Source organism: Pelodiscus sinensis, chromosome 13 (assembly GCF_052426305.1).
Source record: "Pelodiscus sinensis isolate ZL-2025 chromosome 13, ASM5242630v1, whole genome shotgun sequence".
Classification (NCBI taxonomy): Eukaryota; Metazoa; Chordata; order Testudines; family Trionychidae; genus Pelodiscus; species Pelodiscus sinensis.
In genome coordinates, this window is record NC_143064.1 from 33,462,192 (window position 1) to 33,475,032 (window position 12,841).

A 12,841-nucleotide genomic window follows, 5' to 3' on the forward strand; every position below is an offset into this window, starting at 1 on the left:
ACAATGGATAGTTGCTGCCATGACACGGACTGCCTTGGAGTGTGATGTGGCTTTGAGGAGGCAGTTGCCGAGGAAAGGAAATATGATTACTCCCAATGAGTGAAGGTGTGCCATGGCCACAGCAGCACCTTGGAGATGACTCAAGGGGATGTAGATGGGCCAAACAGAAGGACCCGATATTGGTAGTGATGTGGGCCTACCGTGAGACTTAAGAACCTTCTGTGAGCCGGGTGTATGAGAATATAGAAATATTCGTCCTGCAGGTCGAGGGCTGAATACCAGCCCTTTTGTTGCAACACCAGGATAAGTGACCACGCGAAAGTGTTGTGTCTTGACAAATCTGTTGAGGCTGCGGAGACCTCAGTTGGTCACTATATCCCTGACTACTTTAGAGTTAGGAAGTAACGGGAATAGAAACCTGATCCCCTGTATTTTTCTGGGACGTTTTTCAGAGATCTAGAAAATGTATCAGCTCTTGACATAACAAAGTCTTGTGACAAGGGTCCCTGAAGAAGGACAGGATGGGAGGGTGGGTAGGAGGCTTGGAGAGGAAGGGAATGGTGTATCCCGATAGGATGATGTTGAGCACCCATCTGTCTGTGGTGATAGTGGCCCACTGGTGATAGAATTGGTGGAGAGGGTTTTGGAACATGTGTGTGGTCACTGGCAGTATTGAAACTTCTGGGAGGTCTTTAAGGCCCTTGACAAAAGCCTCAAATTTGCTTGTTGGCCAATGGCAGTTGAGGGGCCAAACCTGATGACTTTTGGTGTCTCTGGGGCTGAAGACGGTTCCTATTCGGATTGGAGTCTGAGCATTGATTGAAGTAAGAAGGGTACTGAGGTTGTTGATAAGATTGGTAATGGTACTGTCTATGTCTGTTAGCCTGGGTGCATAGGGCATCCATACATTGTATTAAGGACACCACTGATTTTGCTGGCAAAGAGTTTTTGCCCGTCAAAGGGCAAATCTTCAATGATGGCTTGTATTTCGTGGAAATGTAGCAGGGGAGAACCAGGATGACCTGGTTCATAACCGCAGTGGCAGTAGTTCTAGCCACTGTGTCTGCAGCACCGAGCACAGCATGGAGGGCTGCCCGAAAAATAATGTGTCCCTCAGCCACAATGGACATAAATTGGGGTCTCTTTGCCTCAGGGATGTCGTCCGCAAAGTCCAACAGTTTAGAATAACAAGAAACTAACTATAAACTATCTAAACTATTGTAGAATCGTTGAAAAAACAGGGAACTGGGAAGCTCTGTCTAAGGCCAAGGGTGGTTGAGAAGCAACTGGAAGGTGTAGGCCGTGCATGCGCAGTGCCTACTGGAAAGCATGCACCGCTTGGTGCTGCGCATGTGTGGCCCCCACAGAGACTATTTCAAAATCTCCTATCCAGGTGCTGGGACGGTACAAGACCCAGTGTGGAGCATCCACAGGGACCTCTCGAAGAACTTAACTTTTTCCCCCAAAACTGATCTTAATAACTTTGCACTCTAAGCTATCAATCCTGAAGCCAACATTCCTTTGTTTATGAAATTCAGATTGGGGAAGAAGCAGGGTTTCTAATAGAAACTCAATCATGACAACTATGGAGATCTCACACATTCTAAGATATTTACGTTTAACCATAAAAATTAAAAAATTCTCCCTAAATTCTGTAAACTACTCCCTTTTAATCTGATTGTTAATTTTATAGCCTTGAAAACAATTTAAACACTCCATTTTTATTAAACAGCAATACAATTGCTTAAGTTTATACCTTATCTCACAGATTAAATCTCAGAGGGAGTAGCTCTGTTAGTCTGGATCTGCAAAAACAATGAGGAATCCTGCAGCACCTTAAAGACTAGTAAATTTATCTGGGTATAAGCTTATCTGACAAAGTGATTTTTAACCCATGAAATGTTGTGCCCAAATAAATCTGCTAGTCTTTAAGGTGTCACGTGACTTTTTGCTTTTTCACAAGATTAAATACTGATTAAGATAACAGAACAAAATTGGCACTAACACCATTACTTTCTTCACATACTTCACCCTCCCAAAAAGAGTAGAAATATATAGATTCAGGAAGCTGTTTGCAGTTTCTCTCTCTGATGTATTGGAAAGAAAGCCAGGCTCCCATCATAAACAGATTTATATTAATTCCATCTGTTGGAAATCTAATTTAAATATGAATAAAATTAAAACTACTTCATGGGCACTATAAAATGGCACACTTTGTTCTGTCATAACACGCTTTCAGTATCAACTCACCTCCCTGAGTTTTTTCTCAAAAATGTAACAAAATGTAAAAGTGCCACATAAGTGCTATATACTGTCAAAATAAATATTTTTCAACATGAAATGCAGTGATAATTTTGTATTGTGATTCTAAGAATGTATGTTTAAACACAGGATTTACACAGGCTTTTACATTCTTAATTAGATTGTTTGAAAACCCTATTTTTTCACAGTATTGGGTAAAAACAACCAGATAAACATCTTACTACTTGACAGAATTAAAAATAAAAAAATAGAAAAAGCATATGGACCAAAGTAGTGGCATCAGCACTGGCACTTCAATGGCAAAAATAATGCTATCCTAGTATAGGTTGAACCTTTCTGGTCTGACTCTCTGGTCTGGTAATATCCATGATCCAGCAGGACCACAAATGTTGCCAGACCAGAGAACTCTGGACTAGAGACTGCCAGTGGCTAGGAATCCAGTGTCTGCAAGTGGAATCAGGGGCAGATAGCTGGAAAAGAGCCGGGAGTCTGGCACTGGGTCATGGAGTCTAGTGGCCAGTGCCCGAGCCAGCAACAGAAGCATGGAACCCAGCAGTGGGGCCAGACCAGAAGTGAAGCACAGACAGGACACAGAGCCTGGCAGCTGGGGCTGGACTGGCAGTGATACCTGGCTGGGAGTGAGGAGCCCTGAGGTGGGGGGTTGGAGCAGCAGTGGTCCCCGCCTGGTGCCAAACCAGCAGTAAACCCTAGCCAGTGGCCAGGAGAGGAGATGGACCAGTGGCCGAGCTGGTAGTGGAGCCAGGTGGGGATGTGAAACCTGGAAGAGAGCCAGCCGGGTCTGCTGATGGACCCTGGGAGAGCCTGGAGTCCATCAGCAGAGGGGCTGGAACTGATCTTCCCTGATCTCATTCGGAACTGGTTAGGTCCCAAGGGTGCTGGACTAAGGAAGTCCAACCTGTAGTCAATGAAAAGTTGTACTTAATTATTCAATGGGGAATTTACCTTCATACTGTCATGCATTACACATATACCATGGTATCTGAAGTATCTAGCCTCTAAGGTTCACAAAACATCTCAGGCTAGCTGCTACCAAATACTGGGATGAGCTCTGTAACCACTCAGAAGTTCCTTGCAGAATCAGAGCCTAACCATTCCAGCCTGAGGCCTTGCTATTACAACAAAACTAAGTGAAGCAAAACTTTCTTTCAGCATTTCCATATGTGATAATGTTCCCGAGCAGAGTAGAATGGAAGATTTACTCAGGACTTTGGAGAGGAGAGACTAGATTATAGTAATGCATTTTCGCTAAGTAGCCTCCTAAAACACAAGATTTCTACTCATTAAATTATATGGAAATATTTTTAAATTTTTCACCTGAATATGCACAATTCTATCAATAACTACTTTTTTTTAGTGTTCAAGTTATAAAAAGGGGTTCTTTTTAACAGAACATGAAACTGAAATCTTCACTAGCTTAGAAGCACTGTCTTTGGAAGACAGTGGCTGTGTCTAGACTGCATCCCTTTTCCGTAAAAGGGATGTAAATTAGACACATGGCAGTTGCAAATGAAGTGGGGATTTAAATCCCCCCGCTTCATTTGCATAAACATGGCTGCCGCTTTTTTCCAGCTCAGAGCTTTGCCAGAAAAAAGTACCAGTCTAGACGCGGATCTTTCAGAAAATAAAGCCTTTTCCGAAAGATCCTTCAGTTCCTTATTTTAAGAGGAATAAGGGATCTTTTGGAAAAGGCTTTATTTTCCGAAAGATCCGCGTCTAAACTGGCGCTTTTTTCCGGCAAAGCTCCGAGCCACAAAAAAGCAGCAGCCATGTTTATGCAAATGAAGCAGGGGGGATTTAAATCCCTGCTTCATTTGCAATTGCGATGTGTCTAATTTGCATCCCTTTTACGGAAAAGGGATGCAGTCTAGACACAGCCAGTGTGTATAGTAAGAAGGTGAAATGGGTAGGATATGGAAAAAGTACATACCACATTATCTGCAGATAATGTATTTTGGTCCTCTTCTTTGTGACCAATTTCTTCATTTTGAATAACTTCACTGGTTTCTTCTGCAGAAATAAATAGACTATTAATATCTCTCTCAGAAGTTTAACTTTAGTACCCTAATGCTTTTTCATGGACTTCCTTTAAGATATATTTATGTGATGATGTCTTCTATGACTTAGAAGACAAAGTTTATTAGTAATTAAAAAGACTGCATACCATTAATGTTTGACACAAACATTTCAAATCACATTTATACCAATCTCTGCCTGAGAAGCTAGAAGTTATTTCTGTCAGTTAATCTTCTACAACATCTCACTACTTGAAGCTAGTTTGACACCCAACACCCACTGAGTGTCAAACTCCCTTAGGCTTTGAAAATCCCAGCCTAAAAGTTTAGAAGTATATGTATGAGGTTACTCACTGGTGCAGTAACTGATGTTCTTCGAGATGAGTGTCCCTGTGGATGCTCCAATGTAGATGTTGGTGCACCTCCAATGTAGATGTTGGTGCACCATCAATTGGAGGCTTTTAGAACAGTGTCATCATGAGCCGTGCAGGCACGGTACCTGGCTCATGAGACTTTAGCGCCCTGACATTACATTCCTTCTCAGTTCCTTCTCTATAACAGAGACCACACCAAAATACTAATGTAGAGGTGAAAAGAGTTGGTAGTAGAGCTACCACAGGGACACTCATCTCAAAGAACATGTTACTGCACAAGTGAGTAATCTTCTCAAACGTTCTTCTGTGAGAGATGTCCCTGTGGGTGTTCCACTGTCGGTGACTGTAAAACGGTATGTATTAAAGAGATAGGGACTTCCAATCCAGTAAAAAATGTGGATAAATCAGCTTTATCTATGCTGATGTACAAGAGCGGACCTTGAGTGAGCGTATAGTGTTTTATAAAAGTATGCTCAGAGCCCCATGTGGCAGTTCTGCAGATGTCCGTAATCTGAACCTTACATAGAAACACTATGGATGTGGATAATGCTCTCATGGAGCATGCTTGAACAGAGGTAGGAGCGTTGACTTTGTTGTGCTAATAGCATAATCGGATGCCATCCAATATCCAGTGTGAAAGCCTCTGCACAGAGATGGTTTTGCATTTATTATGGTCTGCTACTGATCTGAATAATTTAGGAAAGAATCTAAAGGGCTTTGTCCTGTGGAGGACTGTAGTGTTCAGCACACGTCAAGCATGTACAGTGTGGATTCAAATGCATTGGTATGTGGTCCTGGAAAGAAAGTCCGAAGGTGGATGGTTTGGTTATTATGATAGGATGAATACATTTTTGGTAGGAATTTGGGATGTGTGTGGAAGGAAGCTTTGTCCTTAAATAATGTTGTGTATGATAGTCCTGGCATGAATGCTGCTATTTCCCCCACTCGTCTGGTGGATGGAATAGCTACTTAGAGATATTGTTTTCATTGACAGATGCAAGGGGGAACTGGTGATTGCCACTGGTTTGAAAGATTGGTAAGTTAGAGAATTGAGAATGAGGGGAAGGTTCAGCCGGTTGTTTAATCTCAGGATAGAGGATTTTCTTTGGGTATGTCTACACTACCACCCTAGTTCGAACTAGGGTGGTTAATGTAGGCATCCGAAGTTGCAAATGAAGCCCGGGATTTGAATTTCCCGGGCTTCATTTGCATCTTGCCAGGCGCCGCCATTTTTAAATCCCCGCTAGTTGGGACTCCGTGCCCGCGGTTACACATGGCACGGAGTAGGTAGTTTGGATTAGGCTTCCTATTCTGAACTACCGTTACTCCTCGTGGAACGAGGTGTACCGGCAGTTCGGAATAGGAAGCCTAATCCGATCTACCTAGTCCGTGCCGCGTGTAGCCGCGGGCACGGAGTCTGAACTAGCGGGGATTTAAAAATGGCGGCGCCTGGCAAGATGCAAATGAAGCCCGGGAAATTCAAATCCCGGGCTTCATTTGCAACTTCGGATGCCTACATTAACCACCCTAGTTCGAACTAGGGTGGTAGTGTAGACATACCCTTTGTTACTGAATGTGCAAATATAGAAGTATCATCTATTTTTATCTAGTGGGATCAGAGGAGAGAAGCTTGTAGAGTCTGGTGTTGGAGAGTTGTCTGGCATACTTCTGTTCAGTTCATGATAGCTATAGCACCCTCTGTCAGTCTGCACCCCTTTGTCGAGAAGCTGCAGAACTTGGTTTCATTTACAAATGTGACACCTGTAATCAAGCCTTGAACAAAGACCTGGCCTGGATGGGCCATTCCACACCCTAGTGACATAAAAAGCCAAGTACTGGGTATTTACAGCCCACACTATTAGCCTTATTTAGCATGGGCACTCTAATTGACAATTTTGTCCCTATTTTTTTCCTTCACTTTCCTCCCTAATTCCCTCTCTTTCTCTGCTATTTATTTGCACCCTGGACTTCTTAGCTCCATTCATCTGAAAAAGTGGGTTGTGCTCACAAAAAAATCATGATACCATCTACAACTTTTGTTAGTCTCTAAGTTGTTGCAGCACCATTCATTGTTTTTTAAGATATAAAAGGTAATCAAAGACTCTTGGGAGGGATGCAGAAGCTGGTGGGATGTATCTGTCAGAGCACCAATGGGAGAATCTTTTCCATTTCTGCATGCAGGTTTTGCAAGTGGTCTGAACTCTGTTATGGAGTAACAATGCTTGAACAATTTGTGAACAATCTAGTTCCTGAGCAGAGAACCACTGAGGTACCAAGCTTTGAGAAGTAGCATGTGAAGGCTGGAGTGCTGTGCTTATGTTCTGAGTTGTGACAGGAGATTGTGGTTAGATGGAAAAGTGAGTGCTGGAAAGTTGAACATCATGGTGAGGAAGGGGTACCATGGTTGCCAGGGCCATGAAGGGGCAATGAATGTGACTGTAGGTCTGTGCTTTTGTATTTTTTGCAAGACTCTGCTGGCGAGTGGTATTGATGGGAAAGTGTATAGGAGACTATGATCCCATTTAATTAGTAGTGCATTCCCCAGACAGTGTTTGCCTATCTGGCTCTGGAGCGGAAATCTGGGCACTTCTTGTTGTTTTAAGTGGCGAAAAGATCGATCTTGGGGTAACATCACAAATCAAATATTGGGTTGATAACATTGTCATTTATCTCCCATTCATGCTCCTGAGGAAGAGATCTGCAGCGTGCATCTGCAGTAGCATTGAGGACCCCTAGAAAGTGAAAGGTAGATATTGTTATTTTGTGCTGGAGACACCAATTCTGGAGTCTCATGGATTCTGTGCAGAGGGTGTGGGATTGAGCTCCCTTTGCCTGTTCATATAGAGCACAGGTGGGGAACCTAAGGCCCAGATGTGGCTCCGGGCTTGTCTGGATCCGGTCCCTGAGATTCAGGGCTCCACTTAGCTCTACCTAGCTCCACTGAAGAGAGAGTGAGTAATGTGGGATACTGTGGTTTGAGATATGGCTCCTGACCCAAAAAAGGTTCCCCAACCCGGATATAGAACATGGAGGCTACGTTATCGGTGTAGACTCTGACATGCTTGTTGTTCATGAGAGGAAGAAACTGGCTGCAGGCGTATATAATTGTCCAGAACTCAAGTACATTTATGCATAGTAATCTATTGGTGGTGTACCACAGATCTTGAGCAGTATGGTCCCCAAGGTGTGCTCCCCATCCAGTAAGGGAGGTGTCTGTGGTGGTAATCACGGAGGCATCTTGTCATGTGAATGGGATTGTTAAGCAAAGGCTGCAAGCGAGTGTCCACCATGTGAGGGAGTGTTTGACCAGAGGAGGGAAAGAAAGGAGTTTGGTGAGAGAGTGTATGTTCAACCTGTAAACTGTATTCAGCCATCCCTGGAAGTATTACATAAAGAGGGATGCATTTGGGAAAATTCAATGGGGACAACCACTTTGCAGGTGGCCATGTGTCCGAGTAGTTGGAGACAGTTGTGGGCAGTCACCTGTGGTATGACCTGCAGCTTGTTTACCAGTGCTTCGATGTTGCCGAATCTGAGTGGGAGAGACGCGGTTATGGTTATTGCAATGTGGTGAGCTCCTATGAATTGTATCTGTTGTGTGGCAATGAGTGCTGATTTTGTTTATTTGTAGGCCAAGGAAGAAGATATATCAGGGTGATAAGGGTGCTTTGTTGCAAGTCCTGCATGCAATGTGCTTTCAGAGGGTAGTTGTCCATGTAAGGGAAAAATAATGATGCTCTTCTTTCTGAAGTGTGTAGTCACTACCGCCAGGATTTCGGAAAAGACTCTTGGTGCCACAGAGAGACCAAAAGGTAAGATTTTGTACTGGTAGTGATTGTGACCTAGGACAAACCAGAGAAAACATCTATGAGCTGGGTGTATGGAAACATGGAAATGTGTCTTGAGGGAAGGAAACCAATCTCACTGCTCCTGTGCTGTGATAATGGTTGTGAGGGTCACTATTTTGAATTTCTGCTTTTTTACATATTTGTCGAGAGCTCTGAGATCAAGAATTAGGCACCATCCCCTGTTTTTCTTTTCTGTGAGAAAATAATGAGAACAGAACCTTTTCCCTTTGTATTCGGTTGGAATGGGTTCAATGGCCCCCAGTTGGAGAAGATGTTAGACTTCTTAGTGGAGTAATAGGTCATGAGAGTAATAGGCCCCTGAAGAAGGATGGGTTGGGTGGTTAGGAATATTGCTATGAAGGGGATGATGCAACCAAATCATATTGTTTGCTACATCCATTTATCTTAGGTGATTGCATGCCAATTGTCATGTAATGTGAAGAGATGGCGATTGAATAGTTGGTGACTGAATAGTTTAAAGTGATTGAGGTGGAGAGAGTGAGTAACGTGGGATACTGTGGTCTGGGATATGGCTGATATCTGTACTGTCTGCATTTAGGTGTTGGTGTTTGTCGCCGAATTTGGAGTAATTTTTCGTGATTGTATTTACTAAGGAGGGCTGCATAATTAACCATTCTAAATTGCAGGGTGGAAGAAACAAACTTTTCAGCCAAAGAGGTCTACTCTCTTACTGTCATGGTCTGAAAGAGTAGACCAGTAACATTGCTGCTTGCTCTTTTGATGAGCAGCTTCCACAAACAGGGAGTTTGAAGCAGGATGTGTGAAAAGAAAATATGGATGGGACATATTTTCTATCTGCTCTTTTGCAGGTACATATTATGGTGGCAGGTGTTTGCCATGTGGTTTTGGCTGGGCCAATAACCACAGAGTTAATTGGCAGGATGATCTTGGAAGATGTTACCAATTGCAGGATGTCAGGAAGCTCATGCTGATTTTCTGTAACCTCTTGAAGGGTAGTATTGAGCTTAGCAATTATCCGTTTGAGGAGGTCCTGAAAATGGGTAAAATCATCCACTGTTGTAGGAGGGGGCAACATGATGGCTTCATTTGGTGAAGAAGATGAATTGGTTTCTGGAAAGGTATCCCAGGCCACTGGTTATGTGTGTGTGGAAGTAGTTTCCTCTTGCTCCTCTATAGGTGGAGATTGGTGTCATATACCACATTATGATGGTGTTTGCTGGAGTGATGTCTATAGTAAAGTCTCCATGGGCTCCAATATTGCCAGTGTCCTGGGTAAGGCATAGGCAGTCCCATCCATGGTTGATCAGACCATGGAGGAAAGTGCCTTGCATATGACGATCTCGATTGTGATAGTACCGAACTAACTGGTGGTTTGGTGGGAGGGGAATACAGAGTTGAAAAGACTGCCTTGAAGTCCTCCTTTTTCTCACTTGAAAATTGGGCAGAAGATAAGCGATAGTACAGTGTTAATGTGCCCTGAGAAAGACTGGTGCTGAGAAATGGTGGATTAAAACTAGATGATACTGGTAGGTCCCTGTGCTGGATGAATTACACTGCTGGTGTGGACAGTGCCGAAGGGTGCTGTACTGCAGCTGTCGGTAGTACCGCAGGCTTGTCTGGTATAGACAGAAGTGGAAAGGTCATTAGCGCGCTGCTGGTGTTGCCATGCTGTATTGGTGTTGGGTGCCACCTTCGGTAACAGTGTAGTTGGTGTGGCACTGTCAGTGTTGGACAATGCCATTAAAAGGGAGGGAGACAATTTCAAGCCTTCTACCTCGACACCAAAGCAGTGTGCACCAGTAGTGTTAACAGTGTGAGTGCTGCTCGAGACCCCAGGCAAGTCATAGATGCTTAACCTTGTTGTAGCTAGCACAACTGACACTTAAGTGCTTGGAGATCACCTGGAGGCTGGGGAAGCCTTCTGAGGGAACAGAGATGCATGCTTTTTTGAAGTTTTCTTGTTCTCAGCCAGTTGAGGCATTGAGTGGGCCATGTAGGGTTTGGGCCCCGAGTTTGAAGCAGGACAAAGGAACTTCTCCATAAGAATGAGTTTTAAGCATAGGTCCCTGTCTTTTCACGCCCTTGCCTTCAGGCACATTTCTGGGGAACATGGTTTTTCCCAAGTGGACACATTGCAAGTGTCCATCTGAAATAGGGATAGTGTCTTTATAAGACATGCAATGCTTGAAACGTGGTGAACCAAGTATCCTATTTAACTATAGGAAAAAATGGGGGAAGAAAAATAAACTGTTTTTTTAAGCAGAAAAGTTTTTTTTGGAGGAGAGGGGAAGGAACAACTGAAATATCAGAAACTTATCTATCTATAAGATACAAATTGCTCTCCGAGGAACACTACGGAGCTCTGTCTCTGCCCAGAGACAGTAGACAAAGAACTGGGAGTGGGAGGTATTGCACATACGCAATGTCAGGACACCAAAGACCCATGAGCCAAGCACCACACCTGCGCAACCCATGAGTACATTGCTCTAAAAGCCTCTGATCAATGGCACAGCGGCACAATGTCACCTACAGTGGAGTACACACAGGGACATGTCTAAGAGCGGCTATTTGGCTAATTGTGCAGTCAATACAATTTATATCAACTACACGATTAGTTGATAAGGGGGGCCATTCTGAAGAGCCACAGCTGGGGTAGCTCCCAGAGCCGGCGCAACCAGGGACTGAGCAGTACTGGCTCCTGTTGGATCTGCGAGCACTGCACCTCGGTATTTTAAATGTAGTAAGAGCCCTTGGGCCCAGCATCTCTTACTACATTTAAAATGCAGAGGCACAGTGGTCCAAGATTGGTGAGAGCCAGGACTGCTTGGTCCTAGCTCTCACTGGGTCCAGCAGCCTAAGTTCACAGCAGCCTGAGCTGGCCACAGACAGGGACTGCTTCATGGCAGCAGCTCTTGTCCACGGGGGGCCCAGCTCCCTGCTGAGTCCCCTGTGGACAAGGGCTTCTGCTGGAGCTAGTAGTCCAATACTCAACTCGACTACCCAATAAATTTAGCCTTATTAGGTAGTCGAGTACTTGACTACTCACTTAGGGTATGTCTACACTACAATGTTAATTCAAACTAACTTAGTTCGAATTAGTTAATTCGAACTAAGCTAATTCGAACTAACGGATCTAGACTAAAAAACTAGTCCGAATTAGCATTTTGCTAATTCGAACTAGCATGTCTACATTAAGTGGACCCTGAACCAGGCTTGAGGATGGCCGAAAGCAGTGCCGGCAGGGCATCAGAGGAGGACTTAGAGCGTAGAAATGCTGTCTCAGGCTAGCCGAGGGCTGTGCTTAAAGGGTCCCGACCCCCACCCCGGACAGACAGTTCTCAGAGGTGCCCCGCTTGCAAAGCAGTCCTGGCTTGGATTGCCCGGACTACCGACACTGGGCACATCACATCACTCAGCCATCAGCCCGGCTGCACTTGCCGCAGGCTGCCATCTGGGGAGAGGGGGCAATTGGAGGGCTGCAGGAGAGCTTCCACCCCCAGAAGCCCGCAGAGCCAGCCCAGTCCTGCCCATCGGGGGCTCATGCCCCATTCCTCCCTCACCTCCTTCCACTTACCCTTCCCTAGCCCCCCTTCTTATTGATGTACAAAATAAAGGACAATTGTGTTCAAAAATGGAATCTGTCTTTATTGAACAAAACTGGGGGAGACTGGGAAAAGGAGGTGGGAGAGGGGAAGAGAGAGGGTGGGAGAGGGGAGGGCAACTAAAATGATCAGGGGTTGGGAACAGGTCCCATATGAAGAGAGGCTAAAGAGACTGGGACTTTTCAGCTTAGAAAAGAGGAGACAGAGGGGGGACAGGATAGAGGTCTCTAAAAGCAGGAGTTGGGTGGAAAGGGTGCATACAGAAAAGTTCTTCATTAGTTCCCATAAAGAAGGACTAGAGGACACCAAAGGAAAGGAATGGGTAGCAGGCTTCAAACTAGTAACAGAAAGTTGTTCTTCACAAAGCAAAGAGTCAACCTGTGGAACTCCTTGCTGCAGGAGGCTGTGATGGCTACAACTAGAACAGAGTTTAAAGGGAAGTGAGATCAAGTCATGGAGGTTGGGTCCATGGAGTGGTATTAGCCAGGGGGTAGGAGTGGTGTCCCTGCCCAAGGTTTGTGGAAGGCTGGAGAGGGATGGCACGAGACAAATGGCTTGGTCACTGTCTTCGGTCCATCCCCTCCAGGGTCCCTAGGGGTGTGTCTAGACTACATGCCTCCTTCGACGGAGGCATGTAGATTAGCCAGATCGGAAGAGGGAAATGAAGCCGCGATTAAAATAATCGCGGCTTCATTTAAATTTAAATGGCTGCCCCGATCTGCCGATCAGCTGTTTGTCGG

At 44.7% G+C, this 12,841-nt stretch overlaps 1 protein-coding gene across 3 annotated transcripts in view; it reads right to left on the bottom strand.

The window, feature by feature from the left end:
• The window catches only part of HDX (highly divergent homeobox), a 153,587-nt gene that overhangs the window by 15,906 nt on the left and 124,840 nt on the right, over positions 1-12,841 (bottom strand). For all 3 annotated transcript variants that reach the window (XM_075940764.2, XM_006115323.5, XM_006115321.5), the window contains one exon: positions 4,211-4,290. In XM_075940764.2, the coding sequence (XP_075796879.2) occupies positions 4,211-4,290 (80 nt within the window). The remainder of the gene's footprint in view (positions 1-4,210; positions 4,291-12,841) is intronic.